General features: G+C 35.5%; 1 protein-coding gene across 1 annotated transcript in view; it reads right to left on the bottom strand.

Annotated features, from left to right (window-relative positions):
• The window catches only part of AKAP9 (A-kinase anchoring protein 9), a 156,716-nt gene that overhangs the window by 90,666 nt on the left and 39,786 nt on the right, over positions 1–26,264 (bottom strand). The window contains 11 exon segments of the mRNA XM_044920183.1: positions 347–542; positions 1,243–1,351; positions 5,906–5,991; positions 6,678–6,816; positions 8,924–9,003; positions 10,993–11,206; positions 16,639–19,023; positions 24,004–24,069; positions 24,071–24,202; positions 25,044–25,199; positions 25,928–26,098. Coding sequence (XP_044776118.1) covers positions 347–542; positions 1,243–1,351; positions 5,906–5,991; positions 6,678–6,816; positions 8,924–9,003; positions 10,993–11,206; positions 16,639–19,023; positions 24,004–24,069; positions 24,071–24,202; positions 25,044–25,199; positions 25,928–26,098 — 3,734 coding nt within the window.

The raw sequence follows: 26,264 nt of genomic DNA, 5'->3' as shown, positions 1-26,264 counted from the left end.
CTTACATTTCTTGGGTATGCCCCACATCAAGTAGTAAAGACCAGGCATGTGATAAGTAACAAATACATGCACACTCTCTGATTTAATCCAACAGATTAACAACAACCAGAATCTTTATAAAATAAAGGTGTAAGTAAAATCTCTATAATAGAATGTCTTTGGTTTATAACAGCATTTACTTCAGACATTTCAAAGAATTATCTTCTGTTCTTATTTCTTGATAATGCGGCATGCTGTCTCTTTCAAGCAACTTTGCTTAAGTTACATTTTCTACTGAAAAACAATCATGCTATGATTGTTACTAAGCTATAAATACTGCTGAATGAAACTGTAAATGGATGGGTACCTTGGCTGAACTGTGGATACAGTGACAGCTTGAAGCCTTTCCTGCAAACAGTGGATCTCTGCCCCATAGTTTTCTTCAGTTTCTTTCAATTGTTGCTGCAAAGAGGATATGAGGTTTTCTAATTCTTGAACTTGTCCTTCAAGTTGTTTAATTTTTTCAGAATCTTGCAGAGATAACTTGCTTTCATGACAGACATCTAAGTTATAGGAAGAGAAGAAAATACACATTTCAAGGCAAATTTCTTACTGAGGGGCGCCTGGGTGGCTCAGTCGTTAAGTGTCTGCCTTCAGCTCGGGTCGTGATCCCAGGGTCCTGGGACTGAGCCCTGCATCAGGCTCCCTGCTCAGCGGGGAGCCTGCTTCTCCCTCTCCCACTCCCCCTGCTTGTGTTCCCTCTTACACTGTCTCTGTCAAATAAATAAAATCTAAAATAAAAAAACCCCCAAAAAACAAACAAAATAAAACCCCATAAATTTCTTACTGAAATAGCACAATCACTTTTTTTTGTGTGTGCAGAGATTATTCATTCTTCTTTGAAAAAATAATGCTTTTTTAGTAGTAATAAGTTTCAATTGAGACTCATTTTGACTGATGAGAACAAAAAAAATGAACAGTGCAATTCAAGATCATTTCTTCTATCTTCATGTCTGTAGTGCCCCTAAATGTACCTATAGCATGTCTTTAAACGGAAAACAATTGCGACTCACAGAACAAGTGAAAAGGAGTCAGAGAGAGGAGCAGTCCAAACCTTCCACATGAGAACGAGCAAACTGAGATGAGAGGAATTATAGTGAAATGCCCAAGACCACTAGGTTGTTTCAAATTTTAAAGTAAAAAATCAAATGACCAAATATTTGATATAAAAACAATACACCATGGTAGATAATCAAAATTTACCAATGTCTTGCAAATTGGTCATCTGAGAGGCTGATAACTCTGTTTCCTCTTTTGGTAGGTTTCCTTCTGCAAGCTCAAGTTTCACATTATCTGTCTGCTGTCCCTGAATCTATTGAAAGTAACAGAAAAGGAGTGACATAAATATATGATCCAGCATTTTGAAAACTGTATTAAAGCAGCTTTACACTGTAAATGTTTTCATTCAAAATCACTCAGAATTCTAACACACTGATACAAATATTTTCCCTTCCAACTTATTTTTTGCTTTCTTCTGACAGTGATTCACATTCCCTTCACAGCACTGCAATTATATTAGTAAGTATATTGTTCAGCCATACCCAGAAAGTTCATTTTAATAGAAAAACAGAAACTGCACAGAATTTTGGTACAAAGCTCATATAATATTTATAATGTGACTTGGGCTTTGGAATTTCAACTCATACCCAGTAAATTTTATGTTTATCAATACTTGATAAAGTATTCCACCTGAGTGGTGCCTGAGTGGCTCAGTCATTAAGCGTCTGCCTTCGGCTCAGGTCATGATCCCAGGGTCCTGGGATTGAGCCCCCGCATCGGGCTCCCTGCTGGGCTGGGAGCCTGCTTCTCCCTCTCCCACTCCCCCTGCTTATGTTCCCTCTCTAGCTGTCTCTTTCTCTCTCTCTGTCAAATAATAAATAAAATATTAAAAAAAAAATCAAGCTTCCTTTAAAAAACAAAAAATTGATAATATAACTTTATGAATCTCTGGCTATAACCTATGTACCTCCAGGAAACTGACAATTGGTATGCTGTTCTTTACACAAAAGTAAGGAAAATAATGAAAACAGATAAATCTCAAGTTGTTTCCTTACTATTAAAATTAGGCAGCAATTTGCCAGATGCGTATGTGTATTAATTTAGTTATTCATCAGATACTTAATAATCATCTACTACACGACTAGCACTGTGACAAGGGAAACGAAGACAAAAATCAGTTAAAAAAAAAATACGGTTTATCTGCCCTCACAGAATTTATCAACTAGTGGGGGAAATAAAATTAAACAATTAGAGGGGCACCTGGGTGGCTCAGTCGGTTAAGTGTCGGACTCTTACTTTCAGCTCAGGTCATGATCTCAGGATCATGAGATCCAGCATCACGTCAGGCTACGCACTGGATGTGGAGCCTGTTTGGGACTCTCTCTCCCCCTCTGCACCCCTCACCCCCTGCATCATCCCTCTCTCTGTCTCTTAAAAAAAACAAGAAGCACTAAACTATAATTTACTTTAAGGGCAATAACAGAAAGACTGATGTGTGTAATTACAGAGTAAGTCAAACTTGACTTGGGTCTCAATCGTTTTGGGCAATGATTAGGAAAAGCTGTAAGGAAGAAAGAGTAAGCATTTGTGAAAGAACAGCCATCCTATAACTACTGAAAACAATGATCTTGTTGAGAGGGATTTAATTTGGATAAGGATGGGGGAAGATCACTAGAAATAAGAAAGATCTAGACTACAAAGCACTTTAAAAAGCAAGAGGAGAGTCTGGACTTGCTATACTAGATGAACAAAAGATACCACAAAAAGCAGGTGAGCAACAGGATAAAAGCTATTTCTGATGAAGGCTATTTCTGTTGGTTATTACTTTTATCAAGTCCTCTACCCCATGCCTAACTGCCTGAGTACATTTCAACAGAGGACCTTGCCTCTTACTTCCCAAAGAAAATAAAGCCCATCAGGTAAATTCTTCACTTTCCAGCCTAACCTTTCTATTCCTTCACTTAATTCATTCAGCAAACATTTATTAAGCCTTTACCATGTGCATAACCAAGCACCATGCTAAGAAGAGGAAATAAAAATAAAGACTCTCATTCTGAAAGGCTTAAAAGCTAGGAAAAGAGTAAATAAATAATTATAATAACAAGAAAAGTAATAAATGCAAATTTGTATAAGGAGCTATGGGAACAGGGAAAAAAGACGGGGGTCATGGAATATTTAAAATAACAGAAAAAGATAAGTGTAATAAGCAAAGGCTTGTACAGATGCTAAGAAAATGGAGGAAGAAATGGCGAAGTCTAGAAAGATAGGTAAAGAGGACACAAAGGAAGTAACATTTGAACCAACTAGATCAAGTAGGAACACACCAAGCAGACTGGAGGTAGATGCACACTGTTCAGCAGAAAAAACAACATGCAATAGGGGTGTGAAAGATCAGGGTGCATTTGGGACACTCTAAGTATTTCAGTAGGGCTAAAATGAGGGGGAGGCTTGGAAGATGAGGCTAACAGGTTAGGCAGTGATGTGTGGTAGTGCCAAGTGTGATCCCAACCAACCTCTGGGATACCTCTGTGGTTGTAGCTACCTTACTGGGTTAAAAGGTGAAATTCACTTTTTCACTTTTTTTTTTCTGGGGAGAGCTAAAGAAGTTAGTGCGGGTGTTTGTGTTCCAGATTAAGCTTCCCACATTCTGGCACTGGGGAAGGGAGGTGTGTGTCTCATCAAAGCAAATTGTTCCCCACTCACCATCCTAAAAGGAAAGAGGCAAAATGACAAATCACTCACTCACTCACAAATCCGTCACTGTGGATTACTTACTATAAGCCCTCCTACACTATTTAATAGCTTCAACTGTGTACTGACATAGGAAAAGCAACATTTTTAAAAGAAAGAAAACAAGGAAGTAAGAAAACAGAAAGGAAATCTGACAAGAATTCACTGCTGTTAGTGAACTTGAATTTAAGTAAAAACTTGGGGAGAAAAAAAAAGGAAATCCCCACTGAATTTTGCCAAAGAAAGCATAGTGAAGTGTAAGTCAAGAGCTTGCTTACAATGGGTAGAAGAGAGAGAAGAGATGGGAAGTTCCGGCTTCAGTTTATTCTTTCTTTGAAAGAAGATGACAATGAAGGAGAAAGAGACCACAAAGGAAGATACAGGACTGAAGACTGGTTATGTTCTAAATAGGAGAGATGTGAGGAATGTGTTAGGGGAAAGGACAGAAACAGAGAAAAAACAGAAACAAAGGAGCTGAAATCACAGGAGAGAGGGAAGGGACAGGTTATCAATCTTAGAGGAGGTAGAAGGGGATACTAACAAAAGCACAGGAAATAAAATAACCTTGGTTATGAAAAGGAGTAACATCTTCTCAGACAGAAGGAAAATAAATTAGGGTATTCACAGATTTAAAGAAATACATAAGGTCTAGAGGCAGCAGGCTGAGATAATTTATAACTGATAGCTCTGATACTTGCAGAGAAATAAGAGATAAGGCCAACTGCAAAGACAAAAAGGGGAGTAGAAGTGGAATATATGACTTGAGGAGAAGTTGTGAAGTTGGGAAATACTGAAGGGACTATGAGAGGATAAATGACCAGAATTGTCAAGTGATCCACAGGGTCCAGCTAATGTCAGACCATGATTACGTGGTGTCACTAAACCACATCCACATCTAATTTTCTTAGCAGCCCTCAGTAACCCAAGTATGAGTAGAGAAAAAGGTTCCCTGGAAGCAGGATGAGGGCAGCAGAAAAACAAAAAATCCAAACTGCTAAGATTACTGGTAAGGAAATGGTATGATGATTCTGAATAGGGTTCAACACTTTGGCTATGAAGGGAAATAGAAAAGTAATTATTGTAGGGAAATGTAGAGTTAAAGAAGGATTCTTTAACCCTCCCTCCTACAAAGTCATCTGTAAGATACTGGGGTAGGTTCATAAGTTTTAGAAAAGGCAAGATGAAGTTTGCTTACTTGCACAGGAAGAGAAAGAGAAAAGGAACAAGGGAAAGGGGGAAGGAAAAATAGGGGAAGACAGAAGGTAAGAAAGAGGGAGGGGAAGAGAAAGAAAAAGACAAGAATTTCAGCTACAGCATCCCTCATCACTGATAGAACTTTCACTCCCTATTAGTTAAAACTTTTAAATCCACCCAATTTAATATAATGACATCAAAAGTATCGCAAATAAATAGACATAGAGATCCTTCTGGATTTTTTTCTACAACATGAAGATTACAACATTTATCTTTGCCAATATATGCTGTTTATCTTTCTGATATAGTTAATAAATCATACTATGCCATCTATACTCTCTGAGTTTTATATGCACACATTTCTAAAACAACTACTTGAAAGAAATTTGACATATATAACACGTTAGCTATGTTCTAAACAACTACACTAATTCCATTTTTCTCTAAAACAGACCCACTACTTTAAAACTGTTAAATGTAGGGGCGCCTGGGTGGCTCAGCTGGTTAAGCAGCTGCCTTCGGCTCAGGTCATGATCCTGGAGTCCGGGGATCGAGTCCCACATCGGGCTCCCTGCTCAGCGGGGAGCCTGCTTCTCCCTCTCCCTCTACTGCTCCCCCTGCTTGTGCTCTCTCTCTTTCTCTCTCTGTCAAATAAATAAAATCTTTAAAAAAAAAAAAACTGTTAAATGTAAAATTAAATACAACTGTTTCACCAAGTTTACAATCTGACATTTTATGTTTATTTTATCAGGATTTCCAAAACTCTCTAAAGGGGTAAATAAATATTCAACTTGCAGAAATTCCTTTAGCTCATTGATACTATAAATACGTCACTTTTCCCCCATCTTTATCATGTTCACTTATTTTAGAATTCCTGGTGAAGCTTACAAAACAGCACATAATACAATAAATGAAAACATAATACATTTTCCATTTCACAGACCTTACTTAATCGTGTTTGAAGTACCAAGAGTTTGTTGTATTCTTCTGTTACTTTGTTGAGAAGAGTTTGCATATTTTCTTGCAAGTCTAGATGATAAACAATTATAATAATTTCATTTCATAGTAAAAGTCTGCTTCTTTCAATAAGTATTATTTATCTATTCATAACTTTAGAAAATTGCCTGCTAAAAGTAAATTTCATATATTTAGTTACCAAAAAGTTCAATCTCATTAATGTAAAAGACCTGCTACAAAGATAACTTGATGATTTCATATTAAAATATGTTAATGTCTTCTGGTATTCATTAATTTGTATACATTTTGTTCATTATTCATATAAATGGACAGGGGTAGAAGACATTTTACCTCTAAAAAAATTAATTGAGATCATAATCTGTAAAAATAAACTAATACAGGATTCTTACTAAGAAAGATAATGTAGGTCTTCTTATTCTTTAAAAAAAAATCACTGACATAAATGTATTTAATAAATACAATAACTTTCAAAGTTTTGGATCTATGGTGTAAAATTAAGGATAGAATTATGAACAACGAAAAACATGGGAGTAGAGGAATAAAGGATAAAGAGACAAAGAAACTTGCAGACATCTTTGGTTCTCTTTATATCACAATTACTGCATTACAAAAATAAAAATCTGTATTAAATATAAGATTGCATGAATCCAAAAAGATATTAAGTGATTGAATCATGATTTAAAGTAAAAGTTTATCATTAAATGACTTAAGAAGATAATGTGGTCAGATTTTATTACCTTGAACTTCATATCTATAATCTTGCAATTCTAGTTCTTGATTTTCAGAAGTGTGAACACCAGAACTCTCTCTCTCTTCTACATTTACTTCACATTTTAAAGCAGGAGTATAATGTTCACCAAGGACATTGCAAAAAGTCTATTAACAACAAAATCAGGTATTTTACAGAATTAAAATGTTGATGTCTGCCTTTGAAAACCATTAAACATTATTTTCCTAAATGCAAAAGACAGTCAAAATGGCAGAGAAAAATCAATAAGAAAACACTCTTCCATGCACCCTATCAGTCTGCAAAAGAAACAGTCAAGTCTAAATCTTCCTCTCTTTATATAGGACATGAAATTCTTCTTACAGCAGGAAAATACTGACAATCTTAATTGCACAAAACTATTTTTTCTGCTTCTAATAATGAATATAGCTTGTACTTTAATCTACCATTTTCTAGCTTGGATCCTAGATTGACGTTATCTCTGTAATGTTAACTACCCTTGAAAAAACACCAGAAAACAAGGGCAGAAGTTAAAAAATGATGACCCCTATAAGGGCGCCTGGCTGGCTCAGCTGGTAGAGCATGTGACTCTTGATCTTGGGGTCATGAGGTCAAGCCCCATGTTGGGCATAGAGCTTACTTTGGGGGAAAAAAAAAAAGTGACTAGAAAGTAGTCTATAAATTCTACAGAAATTAAAATATATGGAGATGCCTGGGTGGCTCAGTCGGTTAAACATCTGATTCTGGCAACATCAAAAATTAGTGACAAAACCAGGTTTCATGAAGAATCCCAGAGGACCCCTCTATAAGAACAAGCTGATTCGTATTTCAACTTGAGATTAATGATCAGGTAAAGACAGTAACAAAAGGAAAGAGCATATAATGTCACCCTATAAATGAACTACTGTGACTTGGGCCCTCTTTCCATTATTTACTGACTATCAACAATAGATATGAAAGGACAATGCCTGAACCCTTTGGCAGAGGTGGAGGTGTAGAATGCTGAGTAGCTGAATGAAGAGAGGCCTTAAGTGTGGTTATATCTCACTTTCTGAGGTTTTTTGCAAAACATTTTTTGAACAATATTATGGGAAATCAGAATCAGGGGCACCTGGGTGGCTGAGTTGGTTAAGTGTCCAACTGTTGGTTTCAGCTCAGGTCATGACCTCAGGGTCATGAGATCAGGCCCTGGGTTGGGCGCCCTGCTCAGTGCAGTCTGCTCAAGATTCTCTCTCTCCCCCCCACCCCTGGTCTCTCTCTCTCACTCTCAAATAAATAAACAAAATCTTAAAAAGAAAAAAAAAAAAGAATCAGTAAGGTAGCTCTACCTGTCCCAACTAATACCACCCTCTTCTCCCTTCAATTTATAAATACAAAAGCCTGGGATAAGCCAAAGCATATATTTTAAATTTTGAACTATTTCAAATATGCAGAAAAAATAACTACCTACCTTAAACAAATAGTAATATTTTGTCATATTATCTCCATGTTTTTTAAAGAAATTGAACATTACATAGAGATTTGAAGCTCTGTTTTAAGTACTGCCTACCCATTTTCTTCACCTTTCTCCTCACCCAAAGGTAATTACTCATGCTATATATGTTTTTCTTTTGAGATTTATTGATATTAATACAGATATCAAACACTGCTAAATGGAGTTCCACTGCATGGAGGTAACACAATTTATTTATTACCTTTATTCACAGTAATCTGAGTTGTTTCCCATTTTTAACTTAAAGACACTTCAGCAATGAACAGATCTGGTTGTGCACAAATGCTTGGGCTATGGGATGTATATAACTTCAAAAATAGACCTTGCCAATCTGCTTCTCAAGGTAGTACTTTCCCACTAGCAGTATATAAGAGCTTCTATTTCACCCCATCTTCACAAATATAATTATACCTGGCATAATTAGGGTTTTTAGATTTTGGCAATCTGAACTGTGAAATTGTATCTTACTGGTCTTGTGCAACCTCCCCAAATTAGTAATCAGATACACTCAACCACTAAGTGGGCAAGGGCAGGAAACAGACCTGTCTGGGGTTCTATTGGTCCACTTTTTTTTTTTTTGTATTAGGTATACCTTTTGTCTGTTCTACTGCTAAGATAATTTACTTCAATTTCTTTTGTTTCAAAAGATTATCAGGAAACATTTAAATGTTCATTTTAAACTTAAAAACTCAGGAATATTTTCTAAGTGCAGTTCTGAAGTATAGCATTTCTTGTCTAAAAGTACTTTTTAACCACTATCTTACCTGTGTAAAATAAGAACATTCTTCAGACACTGCCTTGCGTAGTTTTCCAATGAGCACTTGTAAAGGCTTCGCTTCACCACCTAATAGAACAGATACCGCATTAAACATTTAATTCGTATACTTAAGTACTATTATCATATTAAACCTGTATCAACTGGAAGCTTCCTTTACAATAAGATTAGTTTTAAATTCTTTATTTCTTTCTAAGTTATTTTCCACTGTTCAATGTTAACTGTTTCAGATAATTTGTAAAATTCTGTTTATATCCTACAAACTGGTATAAAGCAGTGACTTACAAATTTTTTTTTTATTACTACCCAACACAAGAAATACATCATACATCATAACCTATTTATACATCCATGGAAAACTGAAACAAGAATTTCACAAATCATTATCTGCCCTTTCTACATGCTATACACTCTGTTGTTTTCTGTTCTCCTATACTCTTTTATTTATTTAAAAAAATGCTGGTCATTACTAACTAACTTCATCAACCATTAGCAGACCAATTAACTTGTAGTTGAAAATCACTGGACAGATTCTATCTGAAGAGGATATCAATAAAAACAACACACACTTAACATCTTATTACATTCAAACCCAAAGAACTCCTTTAGTGAAAAGTATGATATTCTGATTTAAGTCACTCTTTAAATTCTACTCAGTTTAACAGCAATTGGACAAACTTATAACAATCTCAGTCTCAAAAGCAGATCTGTCACGGGTAAAAGCCTAGAGATGCCTTGAACAGAGGAAGTCTAGTTTATTGAGTGATTAAATAATTATAAAATTTAACTGCAACTAGTCTTCTATTTCAGGTTCCTTATATGTTCCTGCTTGCCACAGTGCCATCTTAGTCTTTTGGCCCACACTGCAGTCTCCCAGGACATCTCATTCTTTTCTCTGGCCTCAAGTGACCTTTTGATTTCTAAATCTTTATCGTGAGCCCAAACTTCCCTCTTGTGTTTTGGACTTCTATTTTTAACTACCTTCTAGACAACTCTTTTAATAAAGTCAATAGGTACTTTTAACTCAATATGTACCAAACTGAATTTATTATTTTTCCCACAGATCTGCTCTGCATCCTCTTTGTGACTACAGTCATTTTCAATCCAATTACCCAAGCTAGAAACTTAGGGATCACCTTCAATTTTGCCCCTTTCCTCCTCATATTAACTGCAGACTACAGCCTACCTCTTTTACCTCTTAAACTTAACTGTTACAAATATTATTATTAGCAGAATTATTGCCGAAGTTGCTTAACTGGTCTTCCCATCATTAATCACCTCCCCCACTTTGCCCCATGGTGTTACCTTAAAATTTTACTGTTACTCCCACTACTTAAAATCCTACAGGTCTTATCACCAATAGCATAAGGCCTATACAGGCTTCAGTCAGAGTATATAAAGCCCTTTCTGATCAAACTCCTGCCAATCTTTCCAGCTTTATCCCCCACTACTTTCTCACATAACTTGAACTCTCAGTTGCCCAAAATGGATACAATCTTTCAAACTTCTATGTTCAAGACTCAGGAGCCTTCCCTACCCAACCTCCCTCCCCCTGCCTGCGGCCTCACCCCACTCATCCTCCCAGAAAGTATGAAACTTTTCTCCTTTCTTCTTCCATTCTTTCTAGTCATTCTTCTATTACAGAAATTGTCCTATTGGTTTCCCACTTGATTATAACTTCTGGGGGAAAATGATTCAGTGATTTTAGATTTCTCAAGCACTTAAAAAAATGTGCAATGATTATATGAACAAATGAATCCAGGACTGGGGTATACAGTTCCCTTCCTCTATGGGTTGTAAGACAAGGACAAATTATGGAATGGTGAGTGGGCTCTAAGTGATACTTATTTGTTTCATAGTACTTACGATTTTTTTTAGAAACCATTTACCCAGGGGTGCCTGGGTGGCTCAGTCAGTTAAGCGTCTACCTTCGGCTCAGGTCATAATCTTGGGGTCCTGGGATCAAGCCCCGCATCAGGCTCTCTCCTCCTCCTTCTCCCTCTGTGCTCTCTCTCAGATAAATAAATAACATCTTTAAAAAAAAAAGAAACCATTTACCTGTTTCTTGCGTTTTTATATTCTGTAGCTCTTGCTGGTGTATTTCCTGAAGTTCCTTTATCTTTTCCTCTTGGGCAGAAATAAGTTCCTCCTTAAGACTACAAAGAGCTTTATCTTTTTCATTTTCCATATATTCACGAACTTGATCCACATGTGTTGAATAAACCAGAGAGAGGCATATACGCTGAGCTTCCATCTGTAGCCTTAAATCATTCTTAAAGTGAATGTATGTACACATTAGAACATTTTTAAATGATTTAAAATTTTAAAATAATTTAACTTCTATTTTTTACATATACTGACTACAAGGGGGAAATACATGAAATTATAGTTTAAAACTTCTTGTAAGAGAAGTCCAATTTTTTTCTCACTTCATTCTACTGCACTGATCTACCTATCTTTTCCAAGGAAAGTAGCACAATATTGTTATTACCTCAACGTTATGATAAATTTTGATATATGGTACAGCTTAGTGTGGCCTCATCCGTGATTTTCGTTTAAAAATATTTTAAATATAGAGAAATGCAAAGAATAATGTAATAAACACTTATGTACTCATACCCCAATTTAACAAATACAATTATTTTGTCTTTTTTTTTTTTTTAAAGCTTTTGCACAGCAAAAGAAACAGTCAACAAAACCAAAAGACAACTGACAGAATGGGAGAAGATATTTGCAAATGACATATCAGATAAAGGGCTAGTATCCAAAATCTATTAAGAACTTATCAAATTCAACACCCAAAGAACAAAGAATCCAATCAAGAAATGGGCAGAAGACATGAACAGACATTTTTCCAAAGAAGACATCCAAATGGCCAACAGACACAGGAAAAAGTGCTCAACATCGCCCAGCATCAGGGAAATCCAAATCAAAACCTCAATGAGATACCACCTCACACCAGTCAGAATGGCTAAAATTAACAAGTCAGGAAACGACAGATGTTGGCGGGGATGCAGAGAAAGGGGAACCCTCCTACACTGTTGGTGGTAATGCAAGCTGGTGAGCCACTCTGGAAAACAGTATGGAGGTTCCTCAAAAAGTTGTAAATAGAGCTACCATACAGCCCAGCAACTGCATTACTGGGTATTTACCCCAAAGATACAAACGTAGGGATCCGAAGGGGTATGTGCACCCCAATGTTTATAGCAGCAATGTCCACAATAGCCAAACTATGGAAAGAACCAAGATGTCCATCGACAGATGAACGGATAAAAAAGATGTGGTATATATATACAATGGAATATTATGCAGCCATCAAAAGGAATGAGATCTTGCCATTTGCAACGACGTGGATGGAACTGGAGGGTATTATGCTGAGCGAAATAAGTCAATCAGAGAAAGACATGTATCATATGATCTCACTGATACGAGGAATTCTTAATCTCAGGAAACAAGCTGAGGGTTGCTGGAGTGGTGGGGGGTAGGATGGATGGGTCGCTAGGTGATAGACAATGGGGAGGGTATATGCTATGGTGAGCGCTGTGAATTGTGTAAGACTGATGAATCACAGACCTGTACATCTGAAACTAATACATTATATGTTAAAAAAAAAAAAAAAGATAGTAGGAAGGGAAAAATGAAGGGGGGGAAATTGGAGGGGGAGACGAACCATGAGAGACTATGGACTCTGAGAAACAAACTAAGGGTTCTAGAGGGGAGGGAAGGTGGGGGGATGGGTTAGCCTGGTGATGGGTATTAAAGAGGGCACGTATTGAATGGAGCACTGGGTGTTATACACAAACAATGAATCATGGAACACTACATCAAAAACTAATGATGTGGGGCGCCTGGGTGGCTCAGTCATTAAGCGTCTGCCTTCAGCTCAGGTCATGATCCCAGGTTCCTGGGATTGAGCCCCGCATTGGGCTCCCTGCTCAGCAGGAGGCCTGCTTCTCCCTCTCCCACTCCCCCTGCTTGTGTTCCCTCTCTCGCTGTGTCCTTCTCTGTCAAATAAATAAATAAAATCTTTAAAAAAACAAAAACAAAAAAACTAATGATGTAATATATGGTGATTAACATAACATAATAAAATTTAAAAAAATAAAATTGTACCATTAAAAAAATAAAAATATTTTAAATAGAGAAATGCAAAGAATAATGTAATAAACACTTATGTACTCATACCCCAATTTAACAAATACAATTATTTTATCTTCTTTTTTTCCATTTCTCTCTACATACATGTTTGGTTTAGAAAGAAAATAAAATTTAATCCACTATGTTCCCATTCCTCCTTCCCCAGAGGCAAACATTATCACAAATTTGCAACAAGTCCACTGCATTTCTTACACTATCACTTTTCAGTACCTATAAACAGTACATTATATTTTATGTTTCTAAGAATTTACATAAATAGTGTAAAATGGTATTTATTTTGCAAATTGTTCTCATTCAAAATACTTCTGAGATCTATCCATATAGATATAGATTATTTTAACTGTGGTATAGTATCTATGAATACACGAAAATTTGTCAACTTCCTTCTTGGAGATCAACTGGATTATTTCTAATTTTTGGTATTTCAGAAATACTGCGCTAAATTCTTACAGATATGTCCCTATTCAAATACACTAGTGTTTCCCTAGTACAGTGGATCTCAAACTTTAGCAGGCATCAGAATAACCTGGAGTGCTTATTAAAACAGACTGCTGGGCCCTTCCCCCAGAGTTTCTGGTTTAGGAAGTCTGGTGTGGGGTCCCCAAATTTGAATTTTACCCTGGTTTCAAGTGCTGCTGATACTGCTAGTCAGGGACCATACTGAGAACCAACTAGAAATATAGCTGCTGGGTCATAGGTAATATACATTAAATGTATTAAATTTTACCAAATTATGTTTTATATAATTGTGCTAAACATTGATATTAATAGCATATGTGAGTATTCATCTCCCCACTTTTTTTTTTTTTAAGATTTTTTTTAAGATTTTATTTATTTGAGAGAGAGAGAATGAGAGAGAGCACATGAGAGGGGGGAGGGTCAGAGGGAGAAGCAGACCCCCTGCCGAGCAGGGAGCCCGATGCGGGACTCGATCCAGGGACTCCAGGATCATGACCTGAGCTGAAGGCAGTCGCTCAACCAACTGAGCCACCCAGGCACCCTCATCTCCCCACTTTTTATTGTGGGACTCATTTTGCCAATCTGATGGGTATAAAGTACTACCTTATTGTTATATCAATTTATAAGGGTGAAAGTATCCTTCCATGTTCATTAGCCAATTAGGTTGGTCGTAAGAGCAAAGTATTTTTTAGGGAGTCAGCATTATCTCTAAGCATATTTAGATTGCTCTGAGATGTTATTACTGTATAAATTATCACTCGATTTCTTCTGTGAGCTTCCCTCTACACACACACACACACACACACACACACACTTTACTCCCCTCTCCACCGATAAGGGGGTTGGTTTGTCCTGGTAGTGACAACTGGGAAGGGACTGTTTACAGGTTTGCCTCCCTTTACTTTATATAAATTAATGTCAAGGAGAAGGCATTTGAACGTCAATGAAAATGTCTTTAGCGGAGAAAATAAAATTCTTACTGAGAAAATTTGACCATTTTGACAGCTTCAAATTCAGGTCCTCTGTCAATAATGTCTTTTTAAAAAATCTAAACGATCTCTGGCATTTTTAGGAGTAATTAAATTAAAACCACATTATGGTTTTGAAGACAATTTCAGATATTTAACAAAACATTAATAGTTATGCAATTTGAATTTTTAAACTCTATGTAGGTTATTAAAATGTAAAATACCTTTACATTTGATATAATATCATAAATGTGAATATACAGACAGTCCCCAACATATGGTGGTGTGACTTAGGATTTTTTGACTTTACAGTGTACAGTGTAAAGGTGATACACACTCAGTAGAAATTATACTTCAAATTTTTAATTTTCATCTTTTCCTGGGCTACGTATGTGGTATGATACTCTCTCATGATGCTGGGCAGCAGCAGGAGCCACAGCCCCCAGTCAGCCACATGACCACGGGGATGACAAACAATAAATTTACAACCATTCTTCCCATTCAAGCATTGTTTTTTGCTTTCAGTATAGTATTCAATAAATTACACGAGATACTTAACACTTTATTATAAAATAGGCTCTGTGTTAGATGATTTTGCCCAACTATAGGCTAATGTAAGTGTTCTGAGCATGTTACTAGGTTAAGCTACGATGTTCAGTAGGTTAAGTGTATTAACTTCATTTTCAACTTAAGATATTTCACTTTACAATAGGTTTATTGTAATGTAACTTCATCCTAAGATCGGAATTTATTAGAAATAAAAAGAGAACATTTTCCAAAGGCTTCCTACTGTATACAGAATAAAATCTCAACTTCTTACAAAGTCTGTAAGGCTCTCTAAGATCTTGTCTCTTCTTTCTTTTTCAAACTTTTTCTTTCACTCTCCTGCTTTCAAACTCAACTAAACACACCTTCATTCAATTTCTCAAGCTCACCTATGTTTCCACAATTGCTCTAATTTGCATGTAGTAGGCTCCCTCTTAGTCTTTTAGATCTCAGTTCAAATGTCAATTCCTCCAAAAGACCTTTCCTGATCATCCTATAGAATGCTGGCACCACCACTACCCATCATTCTCTATCATGTTATCTGTTTTATTTTCTTTATAGGACTTATCACTACTTCTAACTACTCTACTTGTTCCCTTGTCTACTCTCTGCCTCCCTCACTAGAATATATTCCTGCTCTCTTGCTTGCCAGTATAATCCTATACCTGGCTAGAGATTCAATAAATACCTGTTGCATAAATTAAGAAACAAAGTTTTACCTAGCGGCATTATACAAGATACCTAGTGGAATTTTCCAGTTATTTCTAATATCACTCTCCAACAAATATAAATTGTCAAGAATGATTTATTATAACTCATTATATGCATTCTTTAGTTATAGTTAGAATTAATACTTTTTACCCCTTCAGCTTTACACAGTACTCTGAGAAAATTCTAGGACTTAAGTTGAGATTTTTTTTTCAAGGAAATACAGCATTGTAACTACTGAATAAGTAAGTGTAAAGTACTGAAAAATTTAAGTGTTAATTTTTAGTTGTGGAACTTGGAAAATGCCAATATAAAACAAAATGCTAAAACCAAGCTTTGAAATTACAACAAAATATTACAAAGTAACTTTTTTAAAGTTCAGATTCTCAACAAAGTTATTGAAACTCTTGCCTTTCCAAAGAAAGTGAAACCATTCCTATGTTTTTATTTCCTTAACAGAATATATAACATAAATTAACTGAAAGAAAGGCAACAGTGTTTAAGAAAAAATAGATAAAAGCAGTGATAGCTGGGATGCCTGGGTGGCTCTGTGAAAGCGTCTGCCTTTGGCTCAGGTCATGATCCCAGGGTCCTAGGATGGAGTCTCGCATTGGGCTCCCTGCTCAGCAGGGAGCCTGTTTCTCCCTCTGCCTGCCACTCCCCCTGCTTGTGTTCACTCGTGCTCTCTGACAAATAAATAAATAACATATTAAAAAAAAAAGCAATGACAGCTGATAGGCCCAAATGAGAATTACATTATAGGGTTCAATTTTCATTCTATGTGTTTTAGGTAGATGAAAACATTTTTTGTATGAATTGTACATTTTCACTATGCTTTAGCATCTATATAAGTAAGTAAACATACCTGTTCTGATTTAAGTACACTAAGTTCCCACTGAAGTTTATCATTTCTACTTGGTTCAGTTGTCCCAAGTGATGATCCATTTGTCACTAATGGCAAATGATCCAAAAACAACTGTTCTTGCTTGCCTTCTTTTCCAACAGTCTTATTTTCAAAAGGAATTTTATCTTCCTCCATTATTTTTGATTCTTCAACAAAATCTTTATTTATTTTAGAAACTAACTCTCCAGAATCCTTGCCTGTCATAGTCACACCACCATCTTTTAAAGAGACTAACTGAGCATCACAAACATTTACATTTTCTGTCCGTTTATGGTTAATGATGATTTCTAGCTCTCTACATCTCAATAAAACTTGCTCTTTCTCTTGCTTTAAAGACTTCACTTCTTCACTCAGAAAACTAATCTCACCATGTTTCTGTTTTAATTGTTCAGAAAGATCAGACAATCTCTCCGCCAGTTCTAACTTTTCTCGCTTGGTTACCTCAAGTTTTTCCATAAGTTCTGTTGTATCTTTCTCAACAACATCACTGGTTTCCAATGGTTCCCCTATGAAAGTTTTGTCATCATCAAAGACTGAACTTTTCATTTTTACCATAGTTGGATTTATTCTTTGCAGATGATGAAGCTCTTCACTAAGTGTTTTAAGCTTACTTTTATACTCTACTTCTTGTTTGTTTTTGCTGTCTTCTAAGTCAGTTTTTACCTTGAGAAGACAAGCATAGTCCTCCTGTAACTCCTGATAGTTAACTTCAAAATTTTTTTCAGCAAATGAAAAAGTGTTCCTTTGCCTTTCAATCTCTTCAGTTAGCTCAATACATTGTTTTTTGAGGTCCTTGTTTTCCTCTGTAAGTATTTCTATTTCTTTTTGCCAGTTACAGTCTTGGGATTTGGACTTAATGGAGTCTATGAAAATTAATCTTTCTTCTTGGTTAACAGGAGTATACATTTTCAACATGTCTTCAAGGGCTTTCTTTTCATCTTTAAGAGTGCTATTCTCTGCTTCAAGTTGTGTAAATTTTTCTTGAAGGTTATCCTCTTTTTCCTTCATTTGTTTCTCCAATAATTCAGTTTTAAGTTGTAATTCTTGAACTTCTTGTTCAAGTGTACCCTTTTCCTTTTCTTCTTGCCTGAGTATTTCAATTTCTTTTTGAAGTTCATTGATTTGAAGAGTCATTTCTTCTGATTTTGAATTCACAAGGGACTGCTGTAAATCTTTTAGCTTTGAAATTTCCAAAATTAATTGATTCTGCTTAGTTATCAAACTGTCTTTTTCAAACTGCATGGTTTCTATCTTTTGACTCATTTCATTCTGTAAGCCATCTATCTGCTGTTTATAGTGAATGCCTAAATTATCTTTTAGTTTCTCAATATTTACTCGATGTTCGATTTCTAAATCTTCTTTCAGTTTGGAAAGTTCTTCTTCATGACTAAACAGAAGCTGTGTCCTCAGCCTCTCTAATTCAGCTTCTTGCGATTCAGCCATTCTGTCTAATACAGCATTCTTTTCCCTTTCTAACATTTCAAGTTTTATCTTGTAATTTGTAACTTCTGCCTCATGTTTTAATTCTAGTTCTTTTCTGGATTCAGATGCAGAAACAATCTCAGCTTTCAAATCTTCCACTGTACTAAGGGATTTGTGTGCTTCACTGAGTTTACTTTCTTGTTCAGCTATTGTCTGCCTAGCTCTCTGAATTTGTTCCCTTGAAAAGCTCAATTCTTCAAAAAGGTCTTCAAGCTGTCTCTGTAGAGCAGACTTTTCTCCTGAAATTATTCCTAGTTCTTCCTTGAGTTTTTCTTTTTGAGAGTTAGTATCTTGCAATTTTACATTCAGTTCATTTATTGCCATATTCATTAACGTTATTTGATCATTAACTGTAATACTTGGATATGATCTTAAAGCATTCTCCATTTCTCCCTTATGTCGTATTTTAAGTTCATCTATCTGTGACATGTGCTGTTTTATTAACTCCTGTTTCATCTGTACTATCTGCTGCCCATACATCTCATCCAGCTCTGCCCGGAGCTGTTCTAACTTTCTTTGTGTTTCTTGTTCCATTCTTTGGAGAATATCAGTTTCAAATTGGCTATCTTTATGATTTTTCTTCTGAAGTTCCTCAACTGTCCCCATTAATTGTTTTATTTCTTCAGAACACTGTCTTTCTTTTTGCTTGGAATTAGTCAGCTCTAATTTCATATTTTTAATCTCTTGGTTCTTTTGTACAACCTGTTCTTGTAATTCTTCTAGTAATTTATCAGCAGCTGTGACTTTATCCATTAGCTCTAGAGTTTTTCTTTCATCTTCTATTATTTTTGTATTTAATTCTTCAATGATTGTATCCTTTTCCCGTATTTCTTTATTTGAGCTTTCTACTTTTTTGTCTTGTTCCTTTAGAAAGAAAAAATGAAAATATATAAAAATGGCATTTTTAGTTCCTGGCAACTTAGACTGCTTAAACTCAATACCAAAAGACTGAGAGAAGTCTGGTTTTGTTTTGTTCATAATTCTACAAAAAGTAACTGCAAGGCTTGCCCCTTAATTTTTCCCAAGTCAATGAGACAAGACTTGTGTACCCAACACTATTTGTGAGCAAACACTACAGCAGTGTTGGTCTTCTTGGAAGAAAGAAATTCTAACACGGCTATGGTTAAAAATATTAATTTCAAAATGAGTAGGATTAAAATGTCTAGACCATTACATTTTCATCTTTCTTAATAACTGGTGAACATTCTAAGAACTTAATATTTTCTGCAGCTATAGTACTGTGTACTCTTTATAATTCCAGAAGGAAGTCTTAAATACATCTCAAGATTCTTTCCATGTATTCTAGTGACTGGAAGGTGTTAGATGGGCAAGTGCTATGAAAAGACTAAAACAACAAAACAGGTTCCTATGGGTCTGCCTTAACTTCATTCCTGTGGCTAAGTAAATCAGAAATTTGGGGATATCCAACGCATAAGTGGCTAAACCTCAAACAACATGCAAGACAACGATACCATTTATGGCACATCAACTTGATCCTAGACTTTGGGCTTGAACAGAAATTTGAAAGCGGGACAGATATTTTCTTCCAGTTCTGACTTGGGCCTCTATTTTGGAACTGTATGTAAGCCTAAATCGAGGACATAGGCCAAGGCACATCTGTAACAAGAATCATTCTTAAGAGTGTTATAGCGTAACAGAGTCAAGCAGAAGCCCTAGAAACCAAGTTTTGACTCTGTTATTTAGTTGCCTAAATAGTTCAGGGCTGAGGTCCCAAGTACAAAGAAAGTACAATCCACTGAGTGGAACAGAATATAAGTAGGTAAGTAAAATCACCTTACTGAGATAGGAGTTCCAGGTTAAGAGGACTTAAAGGCACCTTGGATGAATGTATTCATATATCTGAAGAAAAAATGTCAAAGCCTAGAGAAAGGAAAGCCTCAGAGGGTTGGCAGTACTCATTTCAGCAGAGTCTGGGGAAGAGACCTTAAGACTGAAATTCTGATCCTCTGGGAAAACCATATCTAATGTACAAAGCAATGTAAGGCGTTGTAGCAAACAGAATTTAAGAATTTTAATTCACAAGCATGACTTTCCTACTGTGAGATGATACATCAAGTTATCATAGCCTAATGCTACAGAACATTTGACTCCAATATCCTTTGATCTCACGCTCACTAATAAACAACTTCCTATTATTATTATCTAGCTTTTCAAATTCATTTGCCCATGGAAAGAAAGTAAAATCCAATGAACTTGAAGTATACCGGTCCCTGTGATAATTATTTCTCACTATAAATTAATAATCTTATATTCAAGGTTTAAACATTAGACTCTTCAACTTGAAAAATCTGAGCTTATCTCTGAGATAGATCAAGTCTCAGTTGTTAGAAGATAAAAACCAGACTTCTCAGCCTACAAGTCAAAGGCCAGATTCTGCACTATATAAATTAACTAAGGTAATGGATGTCATTCTGTGAAGCCTCTTGAGCAAAATCCTATCAGCATTTTTCTTGGTATCACATATTCCATCCAATGTCACCATAAGTTATTACCAAGTGCTGAGCCTTCTGACTTTAATTTCTGTACTACCGATATGACATTTAAATCAGTTTAATCTCTTAAATCTCAGTGTTTTCATCTGTAAAATAAATGTAGTATTTCTTCTCTCTGTCATGGAATATGTTTGAAGCTAAAAGAAAATAAATATATTAATGTGTTTTATGCTCACTGTGCTATGTACAAATGTAATACATTTAAATACTAGAAAGTATCTATAAGGAATTTGGAACCTATAAAAAAGTAAAATTAGTTCAGGAGGTCAACTTCAGTTGAATTATTAAGTAAGTAAGTAGTCTTGAAATGTTAACACTGTTATAAAATCTGTAATACTTCTATTTCCTGATTTTCAATTGGGGGGGAGGAACCCTCATAAAACACTTAATTCAAAACTGTCCAACATGTGATATAACTGCAAACAACAATTCTTCATTCAACTCTTAAATAATACAATTTCATGGCTCATTTTTCTTAGTACTGTTTATTTCAAAATATACGGTTTTAAACCATTTATTTTGTGTTGCAAAAGACAGCTCTGCGATCGAAGATAAAATCCCTCTATTTTTGGAAACAGACCTGAGGGAGTGGGAAGTAACAGACTTCCTGCCTGTGACCACTCTACCATGGGAAGTTCTGAGGATTAGGGGCAACGAGAATGAGGCTGGAATCAAGTGTAGGTGTCTAGGGAACCACGACAGTTTCAACTATGACCCTAATGCTGTAGTCCCTCAGCTGTGCCTGAGCCTGCCCTACTGACACTTGTGGAACTACTACTCAGGGGGATTCACGCAAAGTAAAAAAAAAAAAGGAGAAGTTAGTGTATATATATATATATATATATATATATAAAACAAAGAAGAGACTGATGATAACAAGTATTCTGCTAACATTCAAATAAACAAAGGTAATTCCCCCTATGAAAATGAATTATTTAAATTTTAAATACTTTCAAATAATACTGCCTACTGAATATAATAAATACAACAAAATCCAACTTAAAGGCTCTTCTAACTAAGGCCTAGACTATTTACACTTCCTCCTGTAAAGACTCACTTTCAAAAACTATTTCTAGGTTAAACTATTTTTTGCTACCTAGACATTTTTTAACATGTTTCAGCCTGACTCTTTATATATACTACAACCTCTATCTAAAATGTCCTTTCCTAAGTCAAGCAGAGAAAGTCAATTATCATATGGTTTCACTTATTTGTGGAACATAAGGAATAGCATGGAGGACATTAGGAGAAGGAAGGGAAAAATGAAGGGGGGAAATCGGAGGGGGAGACAAACCATGAGAGACTATGGACTCGGAGAAACAAACTGAGGGTGTTAGAGGGGAGGGGTGGGGGATGGGTTAGCCCAGTGATGGGTATTAAGGAGGGTACCTACTGCATGGAGCACTGGGTGTTATATGAAAACAATGAATCATGGATCACTACATCAAAAACTAATGATGTACTGTATGGTGACAAACAAAACAAAACAAGAAAAGAAAATATCCTTTCCTATCTATCAGCTCAGATTCATAATATATTTGCTTATTTACCAAATGAATATTGATTAGCTGCTAATGTGCCACACATAATGCCTACTGCTGAGAAAACAAAATATAATTATAGAGAAATTATTCCAACTTACAGACTGGCCTCAAATATCATCTCCCCCTAAAGCCTACTCTGAGTGACTTCCCTTATGAAGCCAGACTACTCAAAACACTTTTTACCTACGCTTACTCTTGTTTTGTGCTATCTTGTGTACATGCCCTATTAAACCATGAGGTTCAGCGAAGAAAGGGCACATTTTAGGCATCATTATCTTTTGCAAGGGCCTGGTACAAAATAGGTGTTCTGTAAACATCTATCTAATGATTTTTAAATTATCTTGGTTGTAAAGCATACCGTTTCATAATTTCAGTAGCTTAAATTTGTATGTTTCCTATTTTCATAAGAGTATGGTCTCTGGAATCAGACTACCTAGGTTTGAAACCTGGTTCTGCCAACTATTACCTGTGTGATTAGGCAATTTACCTCACCTTGCTTTGGCTTGATCTCTTCATCTGTAAAATGGGGGTGATGGCAGAAATCTCCATCTCATAAGGTTATTACAATGATTCAATGAGTTAATATGTGTAAGATGCTTTGAATATTGCCTGGCACCAAGTAAACAAAAATAAATGCTAGCTAATAATTTTATTATTATCCAAACAATATTCTTGTCTTGGTTATTTTTCAACTTCTTGCAGAAGAACTTACTAAGTTGTAAAAAGTACCATATTATGTACAGTCTGTTCTCATTATTCACAGATTCCCTACTTGCAAATCCATCTTCTTGCTAAAATTTATTTGTAACCCCAAAATCAATACTCATAGTCATTTGCAGAAATGCACAGAGCAGCAAAAAATTTGAGCTACTGGATATGCATGCTTCCAAAGCTGACATCAAACAAGGCAACTACACTTGACTTTGTTTTCGCTCATTAGGAGAGCATGGATGGAGAAGAAGAGGATGGAGACAATAGGGGGCAGTGCAGTATAGCACAAGAAATATGGTTCTGGGCCAGCTATATGGGTTTGAATCACAACTCTGACAAGTGTCAGTAGGGCAGGCTCAGGCAAGTCACTTAACACTTGTAAACCTCATTTTCTCTTTTGAAAAATAAACAAAATATAATCTACCAGGATGAGCTGTTTTTAGGATTTAAGATTATAATCTATGACATATGTTATGTGTGTATGTATGTATATATGTAAATATAGTCCCTAGGATATATGTGTGCATGTATATAAACACATACATGCATATATATGTATGTACATATAAACAAATATAAACATATGAAATATATACATTTCCCTTTTTTTCCCCATGAGCATATATTGTTAAGTAAGTGTTCCAAGCAACTTTATAAAACATAACTACTATAAATAGAGACTCTATTGTAGTTTTTTCTAATTAAAATCCATAAAATTTCATTTTGTCATGGAAATATTTTCAGAATTTCATAACCACTGCTAAAATGAGTAGAAATACCTTTAGGTGAAAAAAAAAAAAAAAGGAAATTCTGTTTACAAATTTAGATTCTCCTGAGAACTCACTTTAACATGGCTGATCACTACCAAAGGAACTCAGTAATGAATTTTTATTCATTTAAACTATTATTGTGAGACTCCCAATTGCTTTTGAAAGAAGTTGTTTTGCATACTTAAAGAGCTTTTCTTAAATGAAATTTTGTAATTCATATACATAACAAAAAGGATAAACAGTTGTATAAAACACTTCAATTATAAAGCTGTTATACACTGGCTGACTTCCTTGAAATAAACATACCATTTCATATGCTCTAATTTTCTCTTGCAAGAAACTAATTTGCATTTTGAAGTCTTCTTTCTTTTTTTTGATAATCTTCTAATAAATGGTCTTGTTCTTCCAGCTGTTGCTGATGAGTGAGGATCTGTTGTTTTGCTTGTAATAAATCTGCAGCTGTGCTACTGTGAGTGCTGTTTCTTAGAGTTTCACTAGCCTGTAACTTGAAAACAGAAAGAAACCTCCAAGTTAAATTCTGAAGAGATTGCACTAAGGAAGAGATATTTTTGGGGTATTGCTTGGCCCACAGTTGCTCTCTGGGAAATCTGCTAGATTCATAGGCTTGAAACTCCAGTAAACATGCTGCCATGGCTTATCAGATGATCGTGGGCACATTATCCAAGCCGAACCAATAAGATTATCTTTCCCATCATAAAGCAGAGAAAGTCTAGTGACATAGCTAAGACTAAGGCAGACATACAGAAAGAGACGGGGCCTAAAAGACAGTACTTCCTGGATTCCCAAATGACTTTCCAGTTTGTGATTCTATCCCTTTCAGAAGTCTGGTTGTGTTTTCACTTGAATTCTGTAAGATAAGCCTGTATTCTTATATTAAATTCCTCCCTTTTAAATTATTTTCTGTACTTGCCATCAGAAACTTTAATACCATTAGATTCTTATAGCTCTGATTAAAGATAAATGGAACACATTCTGTCTAGCTACTATTTTAGAAACTAAAATAAAATCATAGCAGAGTTGGCAAAAGGTAGGATGTGACTACATGTTAATTTCCGCAAAAATCCACCCAATCAGACTTAAAAGATTTTGCAGGCTTTCAATATATAGACAAGGAAGAAGTACAGAGAAAATACATCAAGGAACCACACAAGAACTAAGAGTTAAACTCTTGGTTATCATAACAACAGGTATTCACATATTTCCAACATGATACATAATAAGCAAATGGATTTTAAACAAACTTAAATTTGTTCTGAAAATTAGAGCACTTTAAAAAAATTCATTACTAAAAATCTAATAAATTTTGTTCTATTAGTAATACTTACATGTTGGAACTGAATCTGTAATTTTTGACTTTGTTCTGTCAACTCTAAGAATTCTCTCATTGTCTCATCCTTTTCTCTCCTTGCTTGTTGTAAATTAGCAGTGAGCTGGGTTATGATGCCATCTCTTTGCTTAATGGCAGCTTCAAATTCTTGTAACTAAAAGACATCAGTGAAAATAAAAAGTGCCAGACTTATTTTTTAAACAAAACTGATTATTACTATAGGTAACTATTCTTCAAAAATATAATATTCAAAATGCACTGACAGAATTATGATAATTTGTAAGTAACCTTAACCATTTTTGTCTGTAACTGAAAGATTAGCTTGCAGAAATTGGCTTTACTTCCAAATCAACTTAAAAAAAATTACTAGGCTTAACTTCTCCATTTATCTGCTTCCAGAAGGACAAGTGCCTTTATATTTAGGGATGCCCCAATCTGTTCGTAGGCAACATCATCATAGACATATTCAATTCTCACTTGTTTCTGGAGAGGCCGAAACTAAAATGTATTCTGTCCTCCTCATCAATGGCCTTTTTCACCTTGTTTTCATAACTGACTTCCACAAACAACAGATGTCATTCTAACCACAAGCGCTTACTTTACAAGGACTCGCTGACATTTTTAATGAGTGTAGGTCATCATATTGTGATGTGGTTTGCACCATAATTTTCTCTCAGGCTGATTACAAAAACACCAGAAGTGATTTCTGCCTAGCTATCTCATAAAAGATTAAGCAAAGTTGTTTGCGATATGTGTAAGGACAAATATGATGAGATGACTTAAGTTACTATTTAAAAACCTCATCTTTCAAGACCGTACATACACTGTCATTCAAATTTCCTATATTTGTCTCAGTAACAAAACAAAAGCCACATAACATACCTGCTGCAGTCCATCAGTCCCGTAGGTGGCTCTCATTTCTTCTAGTTCTCTGTTCAGCTCTTCAATTTCATGCTGTTTACCAGCCAATTCATTTTCCATCATCTCTAGGTGGGTCTGATTGTACTGTGCTCCATGTTCAGAATAAGAATCATCAGCACCAAATTCTTCTTCCTAAATCAATCCAAGATTTTTAATAATTCATACTAACAACATTTCTCAGGAAGAGGGACTTAAACACTGAATTCCATAGCAAAATCCACTTTAAAATATCACTTATCATCTGAGAGTTTACTGGAATGACAACCTACTTTGTTATTATTGTGATATACACCTTAAA

The sequence above is a fragment of the Neomonachus schauinslandi genome, chromosome 12 (genome assembly GCF_002201575.2).
Source record: "Neomonachus schauinslandi chromosome 12, ASM220157v2, whole genome shotgun sequence".
In the NCBI taxonomy this organism is placed as follows: domain Eukaryota; kingdom Metazoa; phylum Chordata; class Mammalia; order Carnivora; family Phocidae; genus Neomonachus; species Neomonachus schauinslandi.
The sequence above is the reverse complement of the archived record's forward strand: the minus strand, read 5'-3'. Positions and strand labels throughout refer to the sequence as shown.